We start from the raw sequence: 27,545 nt of genomic DNA, 5'->3' as shown, positions 1-27,545 counted from the left end.
CTTTGGGTTTTTTTTTTTTTTTTTTTTTGGTCTCATTGTTACGCTTTGTCACTGTGGTTCTATAGTTTACTCTGAGGTCAGTTGTTTTAACCACACTCTCTACATAAAACAGTTTATGCATCATGTTGAATGAATGGAGAAGTATGTCATTTTTTTCTCTTTAATATTTTTTTCAAATATCCTTAGGCTTTCATGGCTTGATCTATGACAATAAAACTGAATCCATGAGGACAATTAACCTCCTTCAGCGAATGAATATTTACCAAGAAGTTTTTCTCAGTGTTTTATATAGAGTTCTCCCCATACAGGTATGTAGCCTTGTCTTCATTGAGTTCTCAGTGTCTGATGGTGGTCCTCACCTGCCGCTGCTCAGGATGGAAGTCTCACTCGTGCTCTGATTTCAGCTGGTTTAGTAGAGGATCGGCACTGCGGGTTCCCAGAGCTTTGCTTTGTTTTCATTGCTCTTTAATCCTGTAAAATACTATTATTTTATTTTTACAAGTAGATGCCTCCTGGCTTATGTCATAATATGCGTGCAGTCTAGAAGCTTCAGAAATAGTTCCATTTGTAACTATTCTTGACTAACCTGTTTTCCTAAGACAATTTTTTTTTTGGTAGACGGGTTTCAAGACAGGGTTTCTCTGTGTAGCCTTGGTTATCCTGGAACTCGCTCCATAGATCAGACTGACCTCGAACTCAGAGAGATCCACCTGCCTCTGCCTTCCTAGTGCTGGGATAAAAACATGTGCCACCACCACCCTGCTCTATGACTTATCTTTATGATTTATTTATTTATTTAAAGATTTATTTATTTATTATGTATACAACATTCCTTCCATGTATGCTTGCATGCCAGAAGAGGGCACCAGATCTCACTATAGATGTTGTGAGCCACCATGTGGTTGCTGGGAATTGAACTCAGGACCTCTGGAAGAGCAGTCAGTGCTCTTAACCTCTGAGCCATCTCTCCAGCCCCTTATCTTTATGATTTAAAAAAAAATACATAAAATTATCAGATCACAATGACCATTTCTCATGTGCATGAGGCAGAATTAGACAAAGTTAGGTGCTGGTTTGTCTAGAGGCCCTTTCTTCTTTTCTCTTGCTAGTTTGAAGAAGGACAGCTGCTCTCTGGTAGGTGGAAAGTGATGATGACCCTACTGCTAGGGTCCACTGCAAGCTTTTCAATGTTACCTTTCTAGGGACGTACTTTTGCAAGGATTTGTTATTTTGGATTTGTTTGAATGTGAAGGGTTTTGTATATGTGAGGCTTTAGAATCTCCAGGGATTGGAGTTACAGGCGGCTGTGAGCTACCCAGCATGGATGGGTGCTGGGAACTGAACTTGGGTCCTCTGCAAGAGTGATGTGCATTCTTAATCACTGAACCAGCTCTCTAGGCCCCTCTATGGACATATTTTTTAAATGCCAGTAAGGAGGGTTAGGACATCTATCATAAACTTTCGTGGTTTGTGGAATGAACCAAGGGCCTGGCTGTCCTAGATGTGGTGTTTACGTGAGAATGGCCCCCATACGATCATATATTTGAATTAGGATTAGAATGAGGAGATGTGGCCTTGTTGGAGTGGGTGTGTGTTGGAGGAGATAGAATGGGTGTTTAAAGCCGATACCATTCCTAGTTAGCTCTCTCTCTATGTCCTGCTTTTGGATCAATATGTAAGCTCCAGCCTGCCTGCCTGCCGCCATGCTCCCACCATGATGGTCATGGACTCACCCCCTGAAACTGCACCCACTAAACTCTTTCTTCTGTATGTTACCATGGTTACCATGGTTCTCTTCACAGCAAGAGAACAGTAACTAAGACATTAGGCAAATAGGCTACCACTGAGCTGCCTCCCCAGCCCTGATGAGTAGTTTTTATTGTTGCCTTTGCAGAAATATCTCGAACCTGTTTATTTTTATATCTACACTCTTTTCGGGCTCCAAGCAGTCTACGTCACAGCCCTTTATATAACCAGCTGGCTCCTTAGTGGCACCTGGCTGTCAGGACTGTTGGCTGCTCTCTGGTATGTCACCAACAGGTGAGTTGAGTCAGTTTGCTCTTCTGGTTTTGGGTGGGAAGGAAGTGACTGTTTTCTTATGCAAGGGACCACTGTAAATAGTGTGGTTGGCAAGCCAAAGCACAGTGTGCTGCTTGAGAGGTTCTTCTTGTTCAGCAAGACAGAAAGCCCTATTCCAGAGCTTTCCCTCATCAGTTACAATCCCACTGTACCTGCTCGCTCCGTGGTCAGTATTTCTTTTGCCACACACCTCATCTCCGCACAGTTAGATGATAGCAGAGGTGTATGAGAGAGTGTGGGGTGTGTGTATGAGTGTGTGTATGTGAGTGTGTGAGTATATGTCAGTGTATGTGTGAGTGTACATGAGTGTGTATGTGTTAGTGTGTGTGAGTATGTGTATGAGTGTATGTATTATGTGAAAGTATATGTTTGAGTGTGTGTGTGTGAGTATGTATGTATGTAAGAGTGTACTGTGAGTGTGTGTATGTGAGTATGTATATAGGTGTATGAACCTATGTGTGTGCATGTGTGTAAGAGTGTATGTGAGAGGGTGTGTATGTGTGTGCGAGTATATAAGTATATGTGAGAGTGTGTATGAGTGTGTGTGTGCATGTGTATATGTGTGTGAGAGTGTGTGTATGAATATATGTGTGTGAGAGTATATGTGTGAGTGTGTATGAGAGAGAGTGTGTGTGAGTGTGTTAAACCCATGGCATTGTATATGCCCTGAAGGAATTCTACTACTAAACTATGTCCCAAACTCCCTTTCTAATTTTTAAATTTTGTGACATGGTCTCACTATGTTGCCAGGCTGTCTTTGAACTCACTCCATGACTCAAGCAGGGTTTGAGTTCAGGTCCTCTTGCCTCTGCTGTCCTAGCTGCTGCAGTAAGAAGCTTCCCCAGCACATCTGCCTTCCTTGTCCATCTTAATAGGATTTGCAGTAAAATATACAGCACTATGTATATGCAATCCTTTCATTATTTGTTATTGTTGATATATTTTCATATTAATTTGTAAATGTGTGAGCCTTATGAAATAGCAGTATAAAAACCTATTCAAGATTACTGGCTGAGGGGCTGGAGAGATGGCTCAGTGGTTAAGAGCATTGCCTGCTCTTCCAAAGGTCCTGAGTTCAATTCCCAGCAACCACATGGTGGCTCACAACCATCTATAAAGAGGTCTGGCGCCCTCTTCTGGCCTACAGACATACACACAGACAGAATATTGTATACATAATAAACAAATAAATATTTAAAAAAAAAAGATTACTGGCTGAGCAGGGTGGCTTATGTTTTGTATTCCTGGAACTCAGGAGTCTGAGGCAGAAGGATCACCAGAAGTATGATAGCAGCCTGAACTATATAGCAAGTAATGGACCAATCTGTGCTACATAATGAGACCCTGGTCTTGAAAAAAGACTTATTGGGTTGTTCCCCAGCTTAAAGCAGCAGCAGCAATAGTTAGTAAGGCTGCTAAAGTTTTAGCATGAGTTCTAATGTAGCTTTTCTTCTTAATCTTATAAAACTTGTGTTTTAGATTTAGTCATATTTTATGTATTTAAGTGTTTGCCTGCATGTGTGTATATGCATCATGTGTGTGCCTGTTACCTGTGAGGGCCATAAGAGGGCGTCCAGTCCTCTGAAACAAGTCAGAGATGGTTATGAGCTGCTTTGTGGATGCTGTGACCTAAAGCTGGGTTCTCTGCAAGAGCAGCCAGTGCGCTTAACCTTTGAGCCATCTCTCCAGCCTTCCCAAAATTTTTTTTTATTATAAGTCTAGTGAATGCTTATGATACGCTCAACACTTTACAAAATCTATTCTTTTAACAGTGCTATAAGGGGCTGGGTTTAGTAGTATGCCAAAAATAGAGACAGTCAGATCTCTGTGCGTTCAAGGCCAGCCTGGTTGGTCTACATAGTGATTTCCAGGACAGCCAGAGCTACACAGAGAAGAGACCCTGTCTCAAAAAAAAAAAAAAAAAAAAAAAAAAAAAAAAAAAAAAAAAAAAAAAAGAGGACACAGGTTTGGTTCTCAGCACCCACATGGCAGCTCACAGTCACCTGTTACTCCAGTTCTAGGGAATCTGATGCCCTTTTTTGGCCGCTGCTGGCAAAACACTCATGTACATAAAAATCAATCTTTAAAAGAAAAAAAACAAAGAAAATTTGCTTCAGCATCTAGAGTAGGAAGGGGAGTTTGCCAGAGGCCTCTGTCCTCAGTACCCTCACTAACATGGGCGTGAGCTCCGAGGAGGACAAGGGTTTCATGTCAGCGAGGTAATAGTGATGAAGATGATGATGACGGTTGCCATCGAGAGCTGTGGCCAGATCTCTGTGTCCCTGAACGAAACATGCCCTATAGCTACCAGGGAATCTCTTGAGGAGATGAGTCCAAGAGCTACTATTCTGGTTGTCTGTGTTCTCTTCCTACAGAACAGATACCACGAGGGTTGAGTTTACCATCCCGCTGAGGGAGAACTGGGCTCTGCCTTTCTTTGCAATTCAGATTGCAGCGATTACCTACTTCCTGAGACCAAACTTACAGCCTCTTTCTGAAGTAAGTTTCTAAAACACTTTAGTTACTTGTATGTGTACATGTGCAAGAATGTGTATGCCTGACTGTATGTATGAGTGTGGGTGTGGGAGTTGCCACAACACTCATGTGGAGGTCAGAGGAAAACTTGGGGGAATCGTTTCTCCTCCCACTGGTTTGTAAGATCCAGGGATTAAACCAGGGTTCTCAGTGCCTCTACCCACTTAAGTATTTTGCCAGTCCAAATTTCTAGACTACTTTTTAACCCCCGATTTTATATAAGATGCTGCGGTTCCCAGGGAGAGCTCTCATTCCATGACCAGATTTATTATTTTTAAATTATGTGTGCAGGCATGTGTTGTGTGGGTACAGTTGCTTGGGTTTTGGTGCCTGAGCATGAGGAGAGGGGCATCAACCTCCTCAAGCTGGAGTTACGGGCAGTTGTGAGCAGCCCCGAGTGGGTGTCTTCTGCCACAACAGCAAGTTGACTGCCGAGCCACCTCTTCACTTCCAGGTTGAACTCTCTTCTCCTCTCCTGCAAAGAAAATGTTTTCAAGTGAAAAACGTCCTCTTTACAGTCTGCCCTCAAGTAGTTGCAGGAAGCCCACACACAGTTCTGTGGAGCTGTCAGAATTTCCAAGTCGTTGCTCTTGAGATGGGGATGGGTGTGTTGCGGCCTCCAGATCAGCGTGGAATGCACATACCATATGTGAATATTTATATGAGAATGTCACTTCGGGATATTTGGAGCTTAAATAACAAACGCAACGGTTTTCAAAGCAGTAGTTTATGCTTTCTCTACTTTTATTTGGTTTATAGGGACACAGGCTACTCTGAAAGCTGAACTGAGAGAATTTTTTATAACTGCAGACATGTAAATTACCCAAAGGTTTCTCTTTTTCCTCCACAGAGGCTGACACTTCTTGCCATTTTCATATCAACTTTCCTCTTTAGCCTGACATGGCAATTCAATCAGTTCATGATGCTGCTGCAGGCGCTAGTGCTGTTCATCCTGGACTCCCTGGACATGCTGCCAGCCATGAAGGTGAGCACTCTGCCTTCATCTTCAAGCTAAGTGGTGCCTCTTGACAACTGGAGGGATAGCTCGATGGTTTAGAGCGCGTACTGCTCTTACAAAGGACCTGGGTTCAACTCCCCACAATCACATAGCAGCTCATATGGAGTAAATTCAACTCCAGGAGATCCACTGCCCTCTTCTGGCCTCCTTGGGTACTGCGTGCATATGGTGCACATAAACTCATACAGGTAAATAATAATAAAGAAATGAATCCTTTGACAGTACATCTATTTGAGGTACAGGTGTATCTGTCGGTTGCCATTTATAAACATGGATTACAATTTAAAATACAGTGTAGCTCTTAAATTTTCTTAATATAGAGTACCTATTTTTTAATACAAAACTCAATTGGGCATATAATTCTTTTGGAAGTGTTTTGTTTTTATTTTTTTAAAAAAGGGTTTATTTTTACATTACATATATGAGTGTTTTGCTTGCATGGATATGTGTGTACCACGTGCATGCCTGGTACCTGCAAAGGCCAGAAGGGGCTCAGATCCCTTATTAGTGAAGTTATGAGTGGTTATAAGCTGACAAATGGGTGCTAAGAACCAAACCTGAGTCCTCTATAAGAGCAGCAAGTGATCTTAACTGCTGAGCCACCTGACAAGACCTTCCTCTGTAAGTCAGGCTGACCTTCAACCTCCCGCAATCCTCTGGCCTCAGCCTTCTAAGTGCTGGGGTTACAGATACAAGCCGCCATTCCAGACCAAACAATTATTTTCTTCCATAATACTTTATAGAATTTTCATAGTCATATTCTCCTGATACATAGAATGTGTGCTTTTATTGACTGGTCAAACACTACACATAAAATAGGGAAAGCCGTATCTGCCTCCTAGTGTGTGTGGTGTCACTGGGGCTTTGAGGTTTCAAGTGCTCAAGCCAGGCCCAGTGTCACCCTCTCTTCCTGCCGCCTGCTGATCCAGATATTCTTGGCTACCTCTCCAGCACCATGGCTGTCTGAATGCCACTGTGTCCCACCAAGACAATAGTGGACTAAACCTCTGAATTGTAAGCCATCCCCAATTAAATGCTTTCCTTATAAGAGTTGCCGTGGTCATGGTGCCTCAATAGAACACTGACTAGGACAATTAGAAACTTCCAGACCAGAAGGACAATGTGACGAATCACCTGTGTTTCCTCTCTCCTTCACAGATCCCAGAGTAGTCCTTTGAAAAATCAGAAAGCCAGAAATAGCAGTAGATTCAGACAGAAAAACACAAGAAAAACCCTTTCTGTAGCAGAGGACCAGAAAGAAAAAAAAAACTTAGCAAGACAGAAAACTAACAGCCCATGGTGGCCAACACCTTCCAAACACATGCAGCTCCACTCCCAACTCTGACAGCCGCTGATCGTGGGAGCACCTGGATGTCTGCCTCATCCAGCTCTGCTGAAGCATATCTGCTGCATGTCAGGGCACTGTCAGAAAATCTGGAGTTTTCACCATCTCCCACAAGCCACATGGGGAGTCTAACTTCAGCCCCCACTTAGCCTGGCGACATCCTTTCCCTCCCTGCCAGGATGGTATCAGAGGAAGCCAGCTTTGCCTTCCACTGCCAAGGTCAGAACACGAAGAAACTTCACAGTCAGGAAAGCACCTGGTACCCAGTGCTCAGCCCTAAACGGGACCCGTCTCAATCCCCTTTTCCTAAGAAGGGGTGAGAAAGAATGTGAACACTGGGGGATGGGCAGGAGGGCTGTGAAATGCTATCTTGGGGACATGACATGACCTCTGCTCACTGTGAACTCATCACAGCTGTGGCCCGCTGCACTGGATGAATCAGTATCCCAGCAGGCAGCATGCACTGCACTCAGTGCAGAGGACATGAAGGGGGAAGGGCGACACATTAAGAGTGCCTGGGATGGGGCTGGAGAGATGGCTCAGCTGTTAAAGGCTAGGCTCACAACTAAAAATATTAGTGCCTGGGGTGGGTGTGAGGGAGGAGCTGGGTGCATATGGTCAAGCTCATACACATAAACTTTAAAAACTATATGACAGCAGATACACCCACATGAGGTAGCTGTGTCATCATGGCCTGTGGTGAAACAGAGTGATCTTAGTGACTGTTCTTTCTGCGGGGACAGAACAAGTTAAGGATAAAAGGTTCTTTTCGCCTCATGGCTTCAGAGATTTCCGTCTATCTTGGTGAAGACGTGGTGATGGGATGGGTCGGTTCTCTCTGTGGTGTCCAGAGGCCAAGGCAACATTAGTTAGAACGAGCAGGCAGGAAGCAGAAGCAAGGACCAGAACCAGAGCTGTGCATAGCTGTGAAGGCCTGGTGCCCGGGACCATCTTCCACCAATGGGCCCCATCTCCCAAAGACTCCGCAGCTGCGGTTGCCTGCACAAGATCAAACCAGCTGAAATCCTGGCATTTAGCCCCCTACCCCCACCCCACCAAGTAGCTGCTTTTCTGGGGATGTCGTCCTGGTAGGTTTTGCACACTGTGATGGGTGTCTCACAACCATACACCTATGGGCCGTACTAACCGGACTTAGTGGGTTGTCAAAAAGACTGAAATTTGGGAGGGAGCATATTGGGGGACATAGGATGGAAACGGGCTAGATAAGATCATACTCACTGTATTCATGTATGTAATTCTCTCCCCCAAAAGTTTTAAGGCCCCACAGGTTGAGGAACAAGCCTTCAAAACATAAGTCTATGGGGGTACATTCCGGAATCAGATCGTCACAGTTATGCAGGGCTTTGAAGTTTAAATTTTCACAAATTTGAGGTCAAAAGCATGAACCCATTAGGGAAGTGAGGTCTGATGAACAAAACGGTTATTTTCCATAGATCTGTGTAATTATGGAATTGAAAATGCTAGCTTGCTTTGAAAAATATTTACTTAGTTTTCCTAGAATGTGAATGAGTATTTGCGTGTGTGTGTGTGTGTGTGTGTGTGTGTGTGTGTGTGTGTGTGTGATGACACCACATGCATGCAGTGCCCACTGAGGCCAGAAGAGGATGTTGGATCCCTTGGAATTACAAGCAGTTGTGAGCCGTCATGTGGGTTTTCAGACTTACCCTGGGGATGAATACAAACTAAATGAAGTCATGCATGACTCGGACTTGAAGTGGATGGTCTGGAAAGTAATGGGAAGAGATGAAGTCCCGACTGTTGGTTGTAGATACTAATTATAAAAAGAATTGGAAAGAAAATTGAAAATTACAAATCACATTTTCATTTCCCCAAATATATTTACCCCTTTGCTGGTTTCCCTTTTTACTAATGTCACAAAATTAAAATATCCTATTATTGGGCTGGAGAGATGCTCAGTGGTTAAAGAGCACTCAGCATCCGCATCAAGTGGCTCTCAACCTGGAGCTGTAACTCCAGCTCCAGGGGATCTGGCGCCCTCTTCAGGCCTCTGTAGGCACTGCGCACACAGGCTCAAACTCACATGAAGGCACACACACACAATTAAATAGAAATCTTTAAGGCATTTTCTATCAGTAAAAATGAAAAACAAATGGAATTTATACAATGTTGCATTCCTCTGTAGATGGGTTTCCTGGAGCTAGGTGTGTGTTCTGCATTGCTGGTAACCTGAAATGTGGTCACTGTGCCACTGTGTCTTGGTCTCCTGATGAACTCTCCATTGTGTCGTCTTTGTTGCAGGCCACCTGGCTGTACGGCATACAGATAAGCTGCCTGCTCCTCGTCTGCACACTTCAGTTCTTTAACTCCATGATTCTGGGATCATTGCTCATCAGTTTTAACCTTTCAGTGCTAATTGTAAGAAAACTTCAGGTAGGACTTTTTAATTTTTATAGACGATTTTAAAATATTTTAATCTTTAGTTCTGCGACTGTGTTTTGTGAATGTGCACATGACTGCAATTCCTAGGGAAGACAGAAGAGGGCACCAGGTCCCCGGGACCTTGAGTTATGTGCTGTTGTGAGCTACTTAAACTGGGTGCTGGGATCCAAACTGGAGTCCTCTGCAAAGGCAGAACACAGTCTTAACTGCTGAGCCATCTCTCCAGCCCTATAAGATCTATTTTTGGTGTGGCTCACTGAACCTTACTCTCATCCAGAATTCAGATGAAAATGACCCAGTTCCCATTAAAGAGCTCCATCAGGGTCACCTTTGCTTTTTCCTTTTGAAGTGCGCGCTGGAACATTTGTTTTAAGCTTCTTCGGGTCCACGTGTCGTTCTTTGCTGTTAGCAATGATTGTTTCTTACGCAAGTGAAACCTTAATTCCTGCACTAGCCAGGGTTGTTTATTTGAATTACATTATTATATGTCATAGATGGAAAACTGCAATAGAAGATTTAAAAAAAATCATCTATATTCAGTAGTGCCTTCCAGGTCTGGACCTCTTGCTGTTTGACACCCTTTCCTGTCTTTACATAGCCTGTTGGTGACATTGAAGTGAATTAAAATGCACTGTTTTCACAATTCAGAGAATCCAGATAACTGCTTACAAAGGCGTGGGGCATCTCATAAGCTATTCTAAAATCATGTGAAGTTCTTTTAGACGTTTAATCCTTTGAGAATTTTATACTTGTATGCTATATATTTCCATCATATCTACTCCCACTCTTGACCCTTCAGTCTCTCCCCAGAGTCCCCAACATGTCCCCTTCCAACTTTGTGTCTTCTTCCTCATTTATAAAATTACCCATGGAATGCAGTTAGTTCTGAGCGATGCAAATGGCTGTGGGGCCACACGCTGCAGCATGGGTAACCTACTGGAAGCCATATCCTCAGAAAAATGACCCTCTCTTTCCCAGCAGCCAGCAGCTGCTGGTAGCTCCTCGGTTGAGGTTGGGCCTCATCAGCCCCTCCCCATCCATGCTGGAATCTGCTTGATCTGTCTGGGTCTTTTGAAGGGAGCCACACCTGCTGTGAGTACAGTCGCTGTCCTGAAGACAGCATCTCAGGGCTTTTCTCTCCATCCTCCAACTCTTGCATTCTCTCCACCCACTGTGTCCTGTGGTTCCCTGAGCCTTGGGGTGGGGGCGCAATAAAGGTGTCTCATTTAAGGCTAAACACTCATAGTTAATAATAATTCTCTATACTTTGGTCAGTTATGAATCTCTGTATTAACCAGTGGAGGAGTGCGGAACAAGCTTCTCTAACCAAGGCTAAGAGAATGACAGACCTGTAGATAAAAACATAGATATTTAGAAGACAGTTCGACAGCATGGCCACTCAACCCAGGGCTAGTGACCTCCCCAGTCATGTGCTTTTGATTAAGTTTATAGAACTGGGCATGAACTCTCTTCTGGTGCGTAGACCTCATCCAATCAGAAAGCGGTTGGTTGCTCCCATAAAGGTCATGCCACTGTCTGTCACACCAGTGAGCACTCTTTACCTGGCCGGCCAATATTTAGCAGGCAGGGTCAGTGCTAGATAAGACCATTGATGTCTTCTCCACCTCCAACCCCCACCCTACCCAGCATCCTGCATAGCTCCTTCCTGCACTGTGAGAGCTTACCTGCTGAGAGGGAGTTCCCCACCCAGTCTGTTCCAGTTTGGTTATGTGTGTGGTGTCTTCACCAGTGGGCAGCCAGGAATTTGTGTTGTCTTTTTTTCCAATATGCATATTTTTAATTTTTATTGAACTGTATATTTTCCTCCACTCTCCTCCCCTCCCTTTCTACCCTTTCCCATGGTCCCCATGCTCCCAATTTACTCAGGAGATCTTGTCTTGAATTTGTGTTGTCTTAAGGTCTGCTGGAGCCTCCCTGTTCAGTAACTCATAGGTTTCCCAGGTGTTCACACCAAGGTTTTCATTTACTAACCCGTGTCTTCTTGTGCACCCATACAGGTGACCTCTGTTCATCAAACTCCTTCTTTATTTAATTGCCTTTGTAAATTACCTTACAGACTAGTTGGTCCCCACGAGGCTTTTTCATACATCCTTGGTGTCATCTCACCAGCTCCCTGCACCTTTCTCCCCTCACCCCTGCTCAGACTTTAACCACCAATATGTCCCCTTTTTCATATCACATGTGAACTTACTAAAGCAAAGAAATAGAGACCCCATGAAGTAGGTTTTTTTCTCACTCGTGTGTGCTGCAAGAGCCAACATTTTAAATCTTCAAGCAATCTCAAGTGATTATGAAGTTGTAGTTGACATTAAAATTTATTTAAATGTTTCTTAAAAAATAAAACACAATTCTTTTAATTTCTAGAAAAACCTAAAAACTGGAACCTTCCTGACTAGGATTGGGAAACTCTTACTGCATTTACTTCTAGTTTTCTGCTTGACACTTTTTCTCAACAACATTATTAAGGTAAGTTAATAAGTGAGATTTAATCCATCTGAAATGTATTTATGATATTGGAGATAAGCTTTGAACTTTTAATTAGAAATAGTTCTTTCTATAAAACATACTTGAATCACTGATGAAAGGTTTCCATACCCGGATATTGGGTCTCTCTGCCGACACAGTAATTATAATCAAACTGAATTAAAAGTCCAGGTTTATTGGTAAAACGTCCCCAGGTGATTTTCCCAACCCCCAGAGTTGAAGTAAGGAGAGGGGACCAGGAAAAACCACGTGTCCGGGCTCCTTGAGGTAGTTTAAATACCTTCTCTATAGGTGTAGTCTTCAGTAGCTCTGGTTGGGTTGGGGGTGGGGGCTTCTACTTGGCGTGTTTTCTGGAAGGGGGCACTGAGATGGAGCTTCCACCTGAACAGTGAGTCATGGTTGACCTGGTGAGGGCCACGCTTGGTTTTGGTGGTTTTAATTATTCATTTCTTTTCCCTTTCATAACACATCTGCCTTAGTCGCTTCTCTGTTGCTATGAGAAAGCACCATGGCCAAAGCAATCCAGAGAAGACTTTATTTGGGCCTGTGGTTCCAGATGCTTAGAGTCCATGATGGGGGACCAAGCAGGCTGAGAGCAGGAAACAGAGAGATCAAACTGGGAGTGGGGTGAGGCCTAAAACTCTCAAAGCCCACCCCAGTGATGACATATTTCTTCCGGCAGAGCTGCACCTTCTAAGCCTCCTCAAATAGTGCCACCAAGTAAGGACCAAGTATTCAAATGCCTGCGACTATGGAGGACATCTCAGTCAAATCACCGTGGTGTCTGTCTTAGATGGGGTTGCTATTGTTGTCATGAAACTTCCATGGCCAACGGCAGCTTGGGCAGGAAAGGGATTATTTTGCTTATACATCCGCAGTCACAGTTCACCAAGGGAAGCCAAGGCAGGAACTCAAACTGGGCAGGAACCTGGAGGCAGGAACTGGATCAGAGGCCGTGGAGGGGTGCTGCTTATGGACCTGTTCCTCTTAGAACCCAGGACCACCAGCCTGGGGATGGCCCCACCCACAGTGGACTAGGCCCTCCCCCCCCCATTGATCACTAATTAGGAAAATGCCCCACAGGCTTGCCTCTGGCCTGGTCTTATGGAAGCATTTTCTCAACTGAGGCTTCCTCCTCTCCTAAAACTAGCCAGCACAGTGTCTCTCCTTGAACTTATCAGATTGAAGGCTCAACTTTAAAAACATTAACTATTTCCTAAAAGCACCATGGGATTTTAACAATCTTTTTTTTTTATTTGTTTTTGGGAGGTTTTTGAGACAGGTGTAACCTAGTTGGCCTTGAACTCTGCACCCCACTGCCTCAGCCACCCTTGTGCTGGGACTACAGGTGTGCACTACCACGCCCCACAAGGTGGGCTTTATTGGGGGGTTGTTGTTTAGAAGATGTGTGTTCATTTTTGCTCAATTAAAATGAACAAGCCCAGGCTGGGATGTCATTGGGGCATGTATGAAGTCAGCCTGTACAGAGCCCCGAGTTCCATTCACACCACTGAAACAAATTACAAGATAACTAGATAGTAGGTGACTCATTTAGTAGCCTGGTCACTGTGCAGAATAGGCTGGCCTGCGATTCCCAGACATCCGCCTGACTGCCTGCCGGGTGCTGGCATTAAAGGAGAGCACCATCATGCCCAGCTTTACTAAGATTTTTGTTGCGTGCTCTGTGGCATGGCTTTCTTTACTGTTTGTCTGGTGGTTTCTGTTCTGTTTTCTGAGGGCAGGCTTTCCCTCAGGGTCTATGTCTTGGACCTTGGTGCCCCATTTGTTTTACTTTTTACTTTATTATTTTATGTGTATGGGTGTTTTGCCTGCATGTGTGTCTGTGCACCACATTTATGGCTGGTGCTCTAGGAGAAGCATCAGATCCTCTAAACTAGATGGCTGTGAGCCACCGTGTGGGTGGTGGGGTCCTCTGGAAGAGCAAAGAGTGCTCTTAACGCTGAGCTGCCTTCCCAGTCCCCCACTGGTTTCTTTTTTTTTTCTTTTTTCTTTCTTTTTTTTCTTCTTTTGGTTTTTCGAGACAGGGTTTCTCTGTGGCTTTGGAGCCTGTGCTGGAACTAGCTCTTGTAGACCAGGCTGGTCTTGAACTCACAGAGATCCGCCTGCCTCTGCCTCCTAGTGCTGGGATTAAAGGTGTGCGCCACCACCGCCCGGTCCCCCACTAGTTTTTAAGTTAGAGCAAAGCTTCAGTGATTACCCCAGACACCTTTGCACCCCCACTCCCATCTTCTTCAAGACTGGTCTAGTGTTAGAGACATCAATAAAACGTCTTTCTTCCCTTCAGAGGAGCTTGGCAGTCTCTGTTTCTTCTCCCTGTTTCCTGTCGAAAAGGAAAAAATGTAGTCAGTGAACCACAATGAGCATCCCACTTTTTTTGTTTTGGTTTGTTTTTTTGTTTGTTTGTTTTGGCTTGTTTTGGTTTTGGTTTTTCTAGACAGGGTTTCTCTCTGTGTAGCCACAGCTTGTCCTAGAACTAACTCACTCTGTAGACCAGGCTGGTCTCGAGCTCACAGAGATCTGCCTGCTTCTGCCTCCCAAAGTGTTGGGATTAAAGATATGTACTGCTACCACCTCCAGGCTGCCACTATGTTCTTAAACTCTGTATCATACCCACACTTTCCTAATTGGAGGACTCAAAATTGTTCAGAAAAGGAGGTAGAGAGATGACTCAGTTGGTAAAGTGCTTGCCACCCAAGCACGAAGACCTAAATTCAGATCCTCGGGTCCCATGTGAAAGGCTGGACATGGTGGCATGTGTCTGTAACCCCAGGGCCCGGAAGGCAGACAGGCTTATCCCTGGAACTTACTGGTCAGCCAGTCTTCCTCGAGAGGCCCTGTCTCAAACACTAAGGTGTAGGAAGACACCTGGCACTAACATCTGCCCTTCACACATATACATGTGCACATGCACCGGCACACACACACACACACACACACACACACACACACACACACTCAGAAAATAGATTTTTCTCTTATGTTTCCTAAATAATACAGTATAACAGCCACTTATATAGCATTTATTTTATATCTGATATTAAAAGTAATCTAGAGTTGGTTTCAAGTCCACAGAAAGCCAAGCATGGTGGTGGTGATGCATTCCTGTAATCACAGCACTTAGGAGACTAAGGCAGGAGGTTCCTGAGTTCGAGGCCAGCCTGTGTTCTGCTGGGAAACAGAGGGCTGTGCATCTCTAGCAGAGCAGTAGACTGATCCCTTAGCATGTGCAAGGTCCTAAGTCCAATACCTCAAACTGCATCCTCCCCCCAAAAAAGAGTGCAGACGAATGTTTGTATGCAAACACTACATTGATCACTGGATGCTGAAGGATTCTCTGAATCAATTTCTGTGATAATAGCAAGGATTGAGTGTGCTCACTTGCAACTTAGACGGGCAAAGCTCATCCACCTTCCCCGCTCGCCAGACTCGGCAATCTGCTCTTTGATTGAACCAGGAGAGACCTTTGAGCCCAGACTTCTGTTTTTGACACTCCAAAGGATAAGAGTCTATTGATCGGCCCTCCCTGAATGTTTCAGCAGAGACCCACAATGGCAGATTAAAAAAAAGTCTGTGAAACTCCTTGCACATATGGGACCCACAGGAAGCATTTCCCTTGCTCCGGGCAGTTGTATTTGCCACTCAAAGGCCCAAATCACATTTTTGCCTTATTGTTAATGAATGTATTGTGTTTTCTAATTGCAGTTCTGACTTTATTTTTTCCCTGCCTTTCTTTATCTGATACTATTTCCCCCATTATTGTCCTTAGGATTTTATTTTTGTTGTTTTTAATGATGCGTATGTGGGGGCTGGGGTTGTGCATGCGCCTGCAGTGTCCATGGAGGCTAGAGGAGGACATCAGCTCCCCTGAAGCTGGGGTTATGCACAGTTCTGATTTGCTCTACTGGGGTGCTTAGGAGCCCCACTCAGGTCCTCTGCAAGAGCCGGCCCCCACTGTTTATATTATGTGGATTTTTTTATGATCCATAAATAAAAAATAAAATTGTATGAATTAAAATTATAGTCACTAATGATGAACACTGAAATTAGGGGCATCTACACCTTAGGGTCACTTCTCTCCAGTTATCTGTGAATGACTGAGTCCTGTGTCATTTTTGTCTTCAGAACCAACACCCGAAATCAGGTACACGGGCTGTGTACCTGCTTGAGATTTCAGACCATTTTGTTGATTTTTCTGATGTAAAACCAAAAAGGTCACCTTTCCTTTATCCACTTCACATGTTGAGTTCATGCAGACGTTAGGGGAGAGGAGGTGAGGCCAAGGCGAGAGTTTGGGAACTGACCGTTGACTGGCCTCACGTGGCCCTCCTGCATTGTTTGCATCACGGGCTGGCGGGGAGACACTAATAGCTCCTTTCCTTTTCTCTCTTCCTAATAGAAAATTCTTAACCTGAAGTCAGACGAACACATCTTTAAATTTCTGAAGGCCAAATTTGGCTTTGGAGCAACGAGGTATGACTGGCGTGAGACTCTGCCTGCTGTTTGATCCTGAAGCCCCAAAGCCTTCAGCCCTTCCTGCAGTCCTCTTGCCTCTCGGGTGTGACAGCTTGCCCTCCTTCCTTCCCCAGGGATTTCGATGCGAATCTCTACCTGTGTGAAGAAGCCTTCGGCCTCCTGCCTCTCAACACATTCCAGAGGCTCTCTGAGACTCTTCTCTTCTACGCGTACATGTTTGTCCTGTTTGTCACAGTGGTCACAGCCTCGGTGGTTGCCTTTCGCAACCTCAGGTAGGACTGTTTAACACTCCTGCCCTAATGAGGTTGTTCCAGTGGGAGCTGGGGAGGAGAATGAGAACACAAACAGTAAGCCCAGAACAGAAGAGCGCCGTTCATCTTACAAGGGAAGACAGCATCTAGGGCTGCTGCAGCGCAGAGCGGGCTGCATTCCTGGCCGGTCGGCATGCTTGGAAGCGCCCATCCTGGGCGAGTTGGGTGACCTGTCGGTACTTCTGTCTCCTTTCCTGTAGAACAAGAAGACCGTCAGTGCAGCTGCTGTGTAACTGAAAAATCCACACTAGGTATAGAAAAAGTGTCTCGTACCAAGACCCTTTTGTGGGCATTAGCGACCACTAGCTGTTGTTGCTGTTGTTGGTTCACAACTTTTTTCTTTCTTCTTCTAGAACTAGGCACATGCAGCCCTAGTCCTGCTACCAGTGAGAGTTATAATGTGGCACAGTACAAAATAGTGAAAAGACTGGAAATGGGGGGAGTGTTTGTTTTTTGTGTGGTGTGTGTATGTGAGATATCTTTTGACAACTCGGTTATGTTGGTTCAAGTAAGAACTTTATACATGGTGACAAAGACCTGTAAGCTGAGGCCGGAGGATTTTAAGTTTAAGTAGTAGTGTGTCCCTACACACTAAAATGAGTTCAGGGACAATGTGAGCAATTTAGACCCTGTTTCAAAATAACAAGGGAAAATAAGGGCCAGACATGTGGTCTGTTGCTTAGCTCGCATGCCTGAGACCCTGGTTTTGATTCCTGGTACCAGAAAAATAAAGAGTTAATTGTTGTTTGTTTGTTCCCTGGGTCTCGTTCGAAAGCTCATGAAGTTGGTATGGACATAATTATGAGTGTTTACTGAAACTTTCATGTCCTCGTGCCTGTATTTAAAACTTAGCTCGTCTCCCAGCTACAGAAGAAAGCATCAAGGAGTCCAAACATGTTTTTTTGGAAGACCTGTAGAATACTTCCCTTCTGGCTGATGAGTTTTGCATTTACAATGCAAGTTTCCTTGAGAGAAAATTACAAAGTTGAAGCCACCGTCGTTTGTGGGAGCTTGATGGAGTTCTCAGGGAAGCCCCTTTTCTGTGTAGTTCCACAGCCACTTAAAATACTGTGATTCCCAGGCAGGAAGTGCGGGAAGAGTGAGTCCAGGGCGCTCCAGCCTTATGATTATTAAGATTATTAAGAATAATGCAGGACCTGAGAGATGGCTCAGTGATTAAGAGGGCTTGCTGCTCTTCCAGAAGTCCTGAGTTTAGTTCCTAGCACCCGTGTTTGGTGGCTCACAACCTCCTGTGATTCTGGTCCCAGGGGACCTGATGTCCTCTTATGGCCTCTGAAGGCCCTCGCACACAGACACACAGTAGAAATCTTTTTTTTTTTTTTAAGATTGATTGATTGAGTGATTGATTGATTTAATGTATGTGGCTAATCAATCTATCTGCGTATATACCTGCAGACCAGAAGAGGGCACCAGATCTCACCACAGATGGTTGTGAGCCACCATGTGGTTGTTGGGAATTGAACTCAGGTCTTCTGGAAGAACCGCCAGTGCTTCTAACCTCCGAGCCATCTATCCCTCCAGCCCCAAAGAAGTCTTCTTTAAAAAGAAACTATGAAAATATTTCATCAGTCATCAGCTGGCTCAAGATAAACCTTAGCCCCATGGAAACAGGAAAGTTCTTCTAGATGGCACAATTAATGTCACTGCAGATACACAGATGTGGACAGGACCCTAGTCCGTATCCAGAGCAGGGGAGCCCAGTGAACCTGCTAAGTCTGCTGAGGCTTGATGCTGGGACCCTTTAAAACAGTTCCTCATGTTGTGGTGACCCCCCAACCATAAAATTATTTTTGTTGCTACTTCATAACTGTAATTTTGCTACTGTTGCAAATTTTAATGTAAATATCTGACACACAGGATATCTGATAGGCAACCCCTGTGAAAGGGTCATTTGTTCCCCAAAGGGGTTGTGGCCCACAAGTTGAGAATTGTAGGATTAGAGGGTCCCTCATCTACCTGTTGGAGGTTTTAGATGTCCTTCAAGGAAAAGCACCATGTTAATGAAAGAATGGTAGTTTCTTAACATGTGCTGACTTAGTGGTCAAAGGGTGATTTTTTTTTTTTAAGGTTTATTTACTTTTATTTAATGTGTATGTGTGTTGTGCTTATATAACATGCTTGCAATATCTGCAGAGGCCAGAAGGGGGTGTTTGGTCCTCTGGAACTGGCATTAAGAGACCACTGTTAACTGCCATGTAGGTGCTAGGAACCAAACCCAGATTCTCTGGAAGAGCAGCCAGTGCTCTTAATCACTGAGACATCTCTCCAGCCCTTAGATTCTAGGTGGGTTTTTTGTTTGCTTGCTTGCTTTGTTGGTTTTTTTGTTTTGTTTTGTTTTGTTTTGATGTTTTAAAACTGGGGCCCAAGAGATTGATCAAAAGTTAAGAGCACTGGTTCGATTCCCAGTGGTCACATGGTGACTTGCCCCCAATCCCAAAGGATCCCATTTCCCCCTTCTGGACTCTAAGGGCATCAGGCACATACATGGTGCATACGCATGCATGCAGACAAAACACCCATACACATAAAAGAAAAACAAAAACAAATAAGAAGCAAAACACAATTCCTGCTACTGGACCTGGTGGTGCACCCCTATAATCGCAGCACTTGGGAAACAGAAGCAGGAGAATTAAGGAGTTCAAATCCAGTCAGAGCTAAGTAGTGAGACCCTGTTCAAAAATAAATAAGGAAAATAAATGAATAACTAAGAACACAGTTAAATGACATTAAGAGTTAGTGTTCTTTCTGCTGGGTGTTTAAGTTCCATTCATACTCTCTAATTGTGTACCTGGAGCATCCTTTTAATATGATAACATTCATTTATTGGATATAGATAATGAGGCATTGGTAGGTGAAATGACCCCTGATCCACTAACTGAATTCGGAGTTTATAAGTTCATAATTTTTTGTTGTTGTTATTTGTTTGTTTTTGAGATAGGGTTTCTCTGTGTAGCCCTGACCAGGCTGGCCTCAAACTCAGAGCTCTCCACACGCTGGGATTAAAGGCACCGCCTTTACTGTCGCTCCTTTGCTGTTTCCCCAGTGATTCCGCGAGTCCGCAGTCCATGGGTCAGACAAGAAAGTGTGCGGTTGACCTGAAGCCGGAAGCCGCTTACAACTTAATCCACACCATTCTGTTCGGAGTCTTGGCGCTGAGTACGATGAGGTATTTCCATCGCAGCCGGTGTCTTTGATTTAACTTGACAGCTCTTTAATTGATGTGGTCCAGCAGCACAATTCCCACCCTGGCAGTCACCTTTGTTGATGCCTCTGTCCGCACACATCTGCCCCTGCGTATGAAATATCACTGCGGTGTTTTTCTTAGTTGCAAACATTCTTTCCATGGTTCACTTATGCAACCGTTTTAGGAAGCGGATAGGTAGCCCTGTGGCCCATGGCTTCTGCGGAAATCGACAGGATGCTCACTCCAGCAGGCGCCGCTGACGGCCCTCTCTCTGCTGTTTCAGGATGAAGTACCTGTGGACCTCCCATATGTGTGTGTTCGCGTCATTTGGCCTGTGCAGCTCTGAGATCTGGGAACTGCTTCTGAGGCTGGTTCATCTCTGTAACCCAAAGAGGGTTAGTGCCATCCTCTGTCCATGCAGTTGGAAGTGAGCTGCAGAGTTTCTTCCGTATCGGTGTTTCAGTAGGTGCCAGGTGTTGGATAGAGTGGGCACAGAATCTTGATTGCTTTGTTTTGTTTTGTTCTTTGAGACAGGGTTTCTCTGTGTAGCCCTGGCTATCCTCTCACTCTGTAGAGCAGTGGCCTCGAACTCACAGAGATCCGCCTGCCTCTGCCTCCGGGATTGCCGGGATTAAAGGTGTGCACCACCACTGCCTGGCCCTGTCAGTTATATTTTGAAGACACTTATATTTCTACATGTCAGATGTGTTCACTATACACAGAATTTAGGAATACAATAAAAGCACAAAAAACGAAATTAAAATTTTCAGATCGTTCTATTGGCCAGAATTACAATGAGTATTATAAGACATTTTCTTAAAGATAATTCGCTGGCATCTACCCTAGGCAAGCCCGCTTTGCTCTCTGCGTTCGTTAGGTGGCATGGGGAGGAAGCTACAGGAGGCTCACTCAGCTCCGTGGTTGGCAGACTGGAGGCAGATACCATTCAGTCTGTTTGGGTTTGTTGCTGTCTTTGAAAGGTGTGAGCCAACAAAGCCAGACTTGGAGGCCAAAGCGGTCCAGAGACATTCGATCTTAACAGAGTCTTTGTCCCGCAGATCTGGGTCATGCGGTATTCGGTGCCCATCCTCACCCTGCTGTACCTGTGCTGTAAGGTAAGGCTCATCTCACGCCTCCTTTGTGCAGAGGGACTTGTGGCATCCGTAAAGACTTCCTTGAGCCTTGTTTAGTTGGCACTGGTAGGAAAAGCAGTCTCTAAACTTGCAGTTTCTAGAAGTTACGTGTTATAGTAGAAAAGCCATTCAGAGAAGAAAAAAAAAAAGATTAGAAAAAGCCATCCTATTCGTTTTGATTCTTACTGGAAGCAGATCCTGAAAATGCTTTTAGTCCTATTTTGAAACAAATAAGGCAGAAAAAAATTGTGTATGTAGAATGAGAGGTTTTAAGATAGGAGCTACTTTAACCTGTACATTCCATTAGATGCTTTCGTGAAAGCTGGACACAGAATAAACACTGTAAGGTTCGTCTTTGGGTGTGGGTGTGGTGGTACCCGGCAGTAATTTCAACACTGGGAGTCTGGGGTGGAGGATTCAGCATTCAGAGCCAACCTGGGCTTCATAAGGCGACCCAAACAAAAACAATGAAAGCAAAGGTTGGCCTCTCTCCGCACCTGAAGACACTTTAGTGACGCAGAGAAAACTGTCACATTCTCCTTTAACTGATTTGCAGGTGTTCCAGAACACCCTCAGAGACACCATCATGGGTCATTCGGCCACTTGGTGATTCATCTGTTACCTGGGAAAATAGTGTAGAATACTTAATCCATTTGGACTCTTGCCCTTGTTTGCTTGCTTGTTTGTTGAGACAGGGTTTCTCTGTAGCCTTGGCTGTTCTGGAACTTACTCTGTAGACCAGACTGGCCTTGAACTCACAGAGATCTACCTGCCTCTGCCTCCTGAGTGCTGGGATTAAAGGAGTTTGCTGCCACCACTCAGCTCTCTTGCCCTTTCTTTAACCAAAACCAAATTTAAACAAAACAAACTTACTCTTTTATTTTCATGTGTGATTTTTAAGTTAGAGCAGTGGGCCAGAGGTAACTATGGAGAGGCCCTCCCTCAGTTGACAGAGTGGTTAAGAGAGAATCTGCCCACAGCTTGGCCTCCAGACAGGCCTGCTTCTGTTCTAACAGAGTGTTTATAATCTAAAGGCTTTAGGCTTGGAAACTGCATGTGATAGTCCACGTCCTATCAGAACAGCTGCCATTGCGGGCAGAGCCCCCCAGCTCCCTAAATTTTGTTCTTTTATGTAAATAAGTGAAACAAGATAAATGTTTAATAAGCCACTTGGCAGCTCCACCTTTACATGGAGTTGAGGGCTAAACCCCAAGTGCCCTGTTGTCAGTACTGCAGCTGTTGGAACAGGACAGTAAAGGACTCGGGACTGGCTATGTGTGTCTCTGTGTGTATGTATGCATACGCATAAATGTGTGTCCGCATGCATGTGTATATGTGTCTACCTATATGTGTGTGTATGGGTATGTTTGTGTGTGAGTGTATGTGTGTGTGTGTAGGCTGAATTGTCCACTACTACCTGTTGAAGTTAACTGCTTACGGACTTGGTGATAGGATTAAGGAAGGGTTTACAGAATAAGTAAAGCGTGCTCTAGAGCTTCTGTTCTTAAACATGGCCTCCAGGCAGGCAGAAGCATCAGTGTCAGGGAACTAGGAAACGCAAGATGCGGGCTCACTCCAGACCGAGTCGAGCTCTTGCTAGCCGTGAGGTGATGCGGATGGACGGCATCAGGTTAGCGAGATGCGCTGCCGTGGCCTAGGTTCTCGGAACACTAGGATGTTCTCACAGATGACCATGTCCTGTGGGACTGACCTGCACCATGCTGATAGGGAAGCAGAGTGCCTGCCTTCAAGTCCTTGATGCTGGTAAGTCCTCCCCTGTGACTGCCAGTCTCTGCTACACCAAGCTCCACCTGGTAGGAGCAAAGTCCCCCATCTCCAAGAACCACTGCTATAGGGGACCAGTGGAAGAACCCAGAAAGCTTTCACTCCCAGCAGCAAACAGTGGTCCTGGGAAACAGGGAATTGGGATTCTATTTATTTATTATTTATTTATTTGTTTGTTTATTTATTTATTTATTTATTTGGTTTTTCAAGACAGGGTTTCTCTGTGGTTTTGGAGCCTGTCCTGGAACTAGCTCTTGTAGACCAGGCTGGTTTCGAACTCACAGAGATCCGCCTGCCTCTGCCTCCCGAGTGCTGGGATTAAAGGCGTGCACCACCACTGCCCGGCTTGGGAATTGGGATTCTAATGAGTTTCTCCAGACTGCTGCTCAGGCCTTGAGCAGATAGCCTGATGCCTCTACTCACACTGTACAAAATCCTTTGGATACTTTATCTCAAATGTGTAAAATGAAGCAGGCATGGTGGCATATGACTTCAGTCGCAGCATTGGGGAGACAGAGGCAGGGGAACTCGGTTTGTTCTGTTGCCGGCTTGGTCCACATAGCGAGTTTCAGGGCAGCCAGGGCTACATAGTGAGTGAGGGTCTGGTTTTTTATAAAAGAATTGTAGCTGGGGCACACACCTTTAATTCCAGCAGAGGCAGGCTGATCTCTGTGAGTCCGAAGCCAGCCTGATCTACAGAGTGAGTTCCAGGGCAGCCAGGGCTATGCTGAGAAACCCTGTCTCCGAAAACAAAACAAAACAAAAAATCTGCATAAAGTATAAGTATAAAAATCTGTATAAGTATAAAATCAGAGAGCAAATGAACAATATAGACTTTCGGAATTTTTCCCTGACACTGAAACTGTTTCCCATCTGCACCAGCTATTCAGCTATGTAATTATTCGGGGCCTGGCTTGCGTTTCCCTGGCAGTTATACTGTGGGTTGAGTTCTTTCCTCTGGGATAATCCCATTTAAAGGGAAAAGCTTGTGCTAGGCTCCTCAGAGCCAGAGATTAAAAGTATTTGCTCTGGTTAGCTCTACTAACTTATTGGATTGGTGAAATCCCAGCTAATCTATTTCTTTCTGCTAAAGGGTGATACTTAGTTTTTATTTGCATATTATTTACGGAGTTTCCCTCAAGGTGCAATAGATTTTAACATTCAGTATCAGCATCTTTAAGATTAGAAAAATATCCAGTACCCATTGAATTCATAGATATACCAAAATAATTGAAGCATTTTATTAGATAAGTGTTGGTATTTTGTTGACTGTCAAGTAGCAGGGACAACACATTTACTCTCGAAAGCACTTATTAGAGCGAGCCAGGAGTTTGAGGCTAGCCTGGGCTACACAGTAAGACTGTCTCGAAACAACAAAAATAAGAATTAATAAGGGAAGTGGTGCTTGGTCCCCTATCATTTGAGAATAATTAAGACTTAGTTGATTAGTGGAATAGAATTTATGATAGATAACTGATGGGGAGGAATGCTGTTTTTATATTGTGTCTGCATAACCTTAAGTGACAGGAGTTGACCGATGGCGTAAATAGCAAAGTCAAACACATTAGATTCTCCTGGAGGGTCCAGTTGCCGACCATTTTACCCCATTGTGCCAGGATTTCTATGAACATATATCAGACCATTTGCCCAGCAGCAGACCAGAGTCATGGCAGTGCAGTGAGCAGGGGGCTGCGTTTAGAAGCCTGTTCTGAGGCGCAGCTCTGCCACTGCTGAGCCTAGCCGAGTCACTCACCTCCCTAAGCCACTGGTTCCATCCTGAAAGACAAATCTGATGGTGGTGCTCCCCGGGTCCATCTGTCCTGTGGGTCACGGTGAGGACAGGGTGGTGTTCTGTACTGGAAACCTTCTGTGTGTGTGTGCGTGTGTGCACATGTGTGTGTGCGCGTGCGTGTATGTGTGTGTGTGTGTGTGTGTGTGTGTGTGCACCACGTGCATGCAGCTCCCACAGAGGCTAGGAGAGGGCAGCAGATCCTCTGGAACTGGAGTTAGTTTGCCATCAGCTACCATACGGGTGCTGAGAACTGAACCCAGGCCGCCCTGCAAGAGCAGCAAATGCTGTTAGTCACAGAGCCATCTCTCCAGCCCCAACAGCAGCCTATTTTTTTAACAACATAAATGTCCATATGTGAAAGCTAACAGAGCTGCTGACCCCATTAGCTTCCGCATGAATGAGTCTGGAACTTTCAGTGTGATTCAGAACGTTTTTAAAGCGGTTCTGGTTTCCAGTTGTCATTTGCATTTGGCTCCTGAGTATGTGATGCTCCGTTTCTCTTTCTCTGTTATTTCCTCTTGGTGACAGTTACAAGGCTCCATTTTTGTTTTTAATTTCAGTCCTGGCCAGGAATGATGGATGAACTCTCCGAGTTGAAGGAATTCTATGACCCGGATACAGTGGAACTGATGAACTGGATTAGGTAAGAGGAACTTTGCAAGTTTAAAACTTTAGCGGCCTTTCTGGGGTCAACTGTAGATCTCATTTGTTAGGAGGGAGGAGAGTTTATTTTCTAATTGTGAAGAAATATTCTTTTTTCCTTTTTTAATCAAATTTTTCTTTAGTCCTCTGGATTTGGAAGAAACTCTTCTGAGCTGGGTGTGTTTGCTACACACCTATGACCCCAGCACTGAGGCAGAGGCAGAGGCAGAGGCAGAGGCCATGACTTGGAGGGCAGCCTAGGCCACATAGTGAGACCCTGTCTCTAAACAACAGGATTCTCTACAGCTACATCCCCTGGAGGGAAGAAAATACTCTTTTGAAGTAGAAACCAGGATTAGAAAACAAACTCCCAACATCAACAGAAGGGAGTGGGATTTTATTACCCATGAGGCTCAGCAGTTGGGAGCAGGCTCTGCTCTTGCAGAGAACCCAAGCTCAGTTCCCAATACCTGCACCTGATGGGTCACAACAACCTGGGTCTCGTTTCAGGGCCTCTGACTCCTCCCTCTGGGCTCCACAGGCAGCTGCATTCACGTGCACACACCCCACACGGATGTGCACACACACACACACACACACAGATGTGCACACCTACACACATACCCCTCTCACACGTATGTGCACACACACACTCCTCTCACACGGATGTGCACACACACCCCTCTCACACAGATGTGCACACACACACACACCCCTCTCACACGGATGTGCACACACACACACACCCCTCTCACACGGATGTGCACACACACACACCCCTCTTACACAGATGTACACACACACACCCCTCTCACACGGATGTGTACACGCACACACCCCACACGGATAAACACACCCATATTTAAAAGCAAAGCCAACACCTCTTGCCGACTTTATTTAACTCACACTGGAACCTAGCTTCTACTTTCTGCTGACTTTATCTCATTCTCATCCGAATTGGGTTCAGAGTCTCCGTTACACTGACACACATGCAAGCGTACTTCCTTGAAGTTTTAAATTAGAGCTCCCTGTAGGCTTTGTCACAGTCATCACACTACCCAAGCTCTTAGTTCAGAGAAAACTTTATTTTATTTTAAACATTTTTCTTACCCTCTCATAATGGTGTTTGCCTTTAATCCCAGCACTAGAGAGGTAGAGGCAGGCAGGTTTCTGAGTTCAAAGCTAACCTGGTCTACATAAAGTGTTCCAGGTCAGCCAGGAATACATAGATAGACCCTGTTTCAAATTTCAAAAATTAATTATTTAATTAAAAAAATAAAACTCCTTTTTTTTCCCTCCCTGAGACAGGGTTTCTCTGTGTCCCTGGCTGTCCTGTAACACTCTGTAGACCAGGCTGGCCTTAAACTCAGACATCTGCCTGCTTCTATCTCCTGAGTGCTGGGATTAAAAACATGCACCACCACCACCCAACAAACATTTTCCTATTTTAAAATGTTTTGATTACATTTTTATGCATATGGGTGTTTTGCCTTCATGTATGTCTGGTGCCCTCAATGGTTGTCAGCTGCCATGTGGGTGCTGGGAATTAAACCCAGGTCCTCTGGAAGAGCAACAAGTGTTCTTAACCACTGAGCCTTCTCTTTAGCCCATAGAGATTCTCAATACAATTATCAGAATGCCCTAGCATGATATTGCTCTTTTTTTTTTTCTTTTTCCTCCTTTTCTTCTTTTTGCCTGAACTTGGTTGCTTTTCCTCAGCCTCCAGCCTCAGAGTGAAGCTGTTGTGTTTCGAAGTTGTGTTCAGGAACTCTGACTCTCACCAGCAGAGACACACTTCTGCACCTAAGCAGTGTGTCCATGCTCTGTAGAGCAAGCTCTCCTGCTTTAAGCAGGAGTCCCCTGTCTCCATCACTTAGGATTTTAGCAACAGCCTCGTGGGTACCTACCACAACTAGTGCTTACTGGCCACACCAGTTAGTACTGCTTCAAGTAAAGAGATGCCAAGTGCTTGGTGCTTAGGTCTTCTGAGCACCATACATGGGTTTTATAGGCTTAAGTCTACATAGCTATGTGGCTTTGGTCTCAGTGTCAGACTAGATTTGACTGGACAACAGTGTAATTTTTGACATGTTTCGGGGGTGGCAGCACTTTGTCCTTATTTATTAACTTTAAATCATGATGGGTACTATGGGAAAAAACAATTTGAGTATCGTAAATAGGAAAAGATTATTTACACATGTAAAGAAAAGCTAATTTCTTTTCTACTAACTAATCGATTAGATAGTTATAACATGTACATCTGAAAGTGAGGCTGGTCTC

General features: G+C 44.7%; 1 protein-coding gene across 1 annotated transcript in view; it reads left to right on the top strand.

The window, feature by feature from the left end:
* Dpy19l3 (dpy-19 like C-mannosyltransferase 3) overlaps nucleotides 1-27,545 on the top strand; it is a 68,427-nt gene that overhangs the window by 26,461 nt on the left and 14,421 nt on the right. The window contains exons 5-16 of the mRNA XM_050124497.1: nucleotides 187-308; nucleotides 1,895-2,040; nucleotides 4,455-4,578; nucleotides 5,465-5,599; nucleotides 9,258-9,389; nucleotides 11,784-11,885; nucleotides 16,321-16,394; nucleotides 16,511-16,669; nucleotides 19,773-19,895; nucleotides 20,197-20,308; nucleotides 20,972-21,028; nucleotides 25,184-25,266. Of these exons, the coding sequence (XP_049980454.1) occupies nucleotides 187-308; nucleotides 1,895-2,040; nucleotides 4,455-4,578; nucleotides 5,465-5,599; nucleotides 9,258-9,389; nucleotides 11,784-11,885; nucleotides 16,321-16,394; nucleotides 16,511-16,669; nucleotides 19,773-19,895; nucleotides 20,197-20,308; nucleotides 20,972-21,028; nucleotides 25,184-25,266 (1,369 nt within the window). The remainder of the gene's footprint in view (nucleotides 1-186; nucleotides 309-1,894; nucleotides 2,041-4,454; nucleotides 4,579-5,464; nucleotides 5,600-9,257; nucleotides 9,390-11,783; nucleotides 11,886-16,320; nucleotides 16,395-16,510; nucleotides 16,670-19,772; nucleotides 19,896-20,196; nucleotides 20,309-20,971; nucleotides 21,029-25,183; nucleotides 25,267-27,545) is intronic.

This window comes from Alexandromys fortis, unplaced genomic scaffold (assembly GCF_014885135.2).
Source record: "Alexandromys fortis isolate MF-2015 unplaced genomic scaffold, M_Fortis_MF-2015_v1.1 scaffold_198, whole genome shotgun sequence".
Lineage (NCBI taxonomy): Eukaryota > Metazoa > Chordata > Mammalia > Rodentia > Cricetidae > Alexandromys > Alexandromys fortis.
This window is presented reverse-complemented; position numbering and strand designations above follow the sequence as displayed.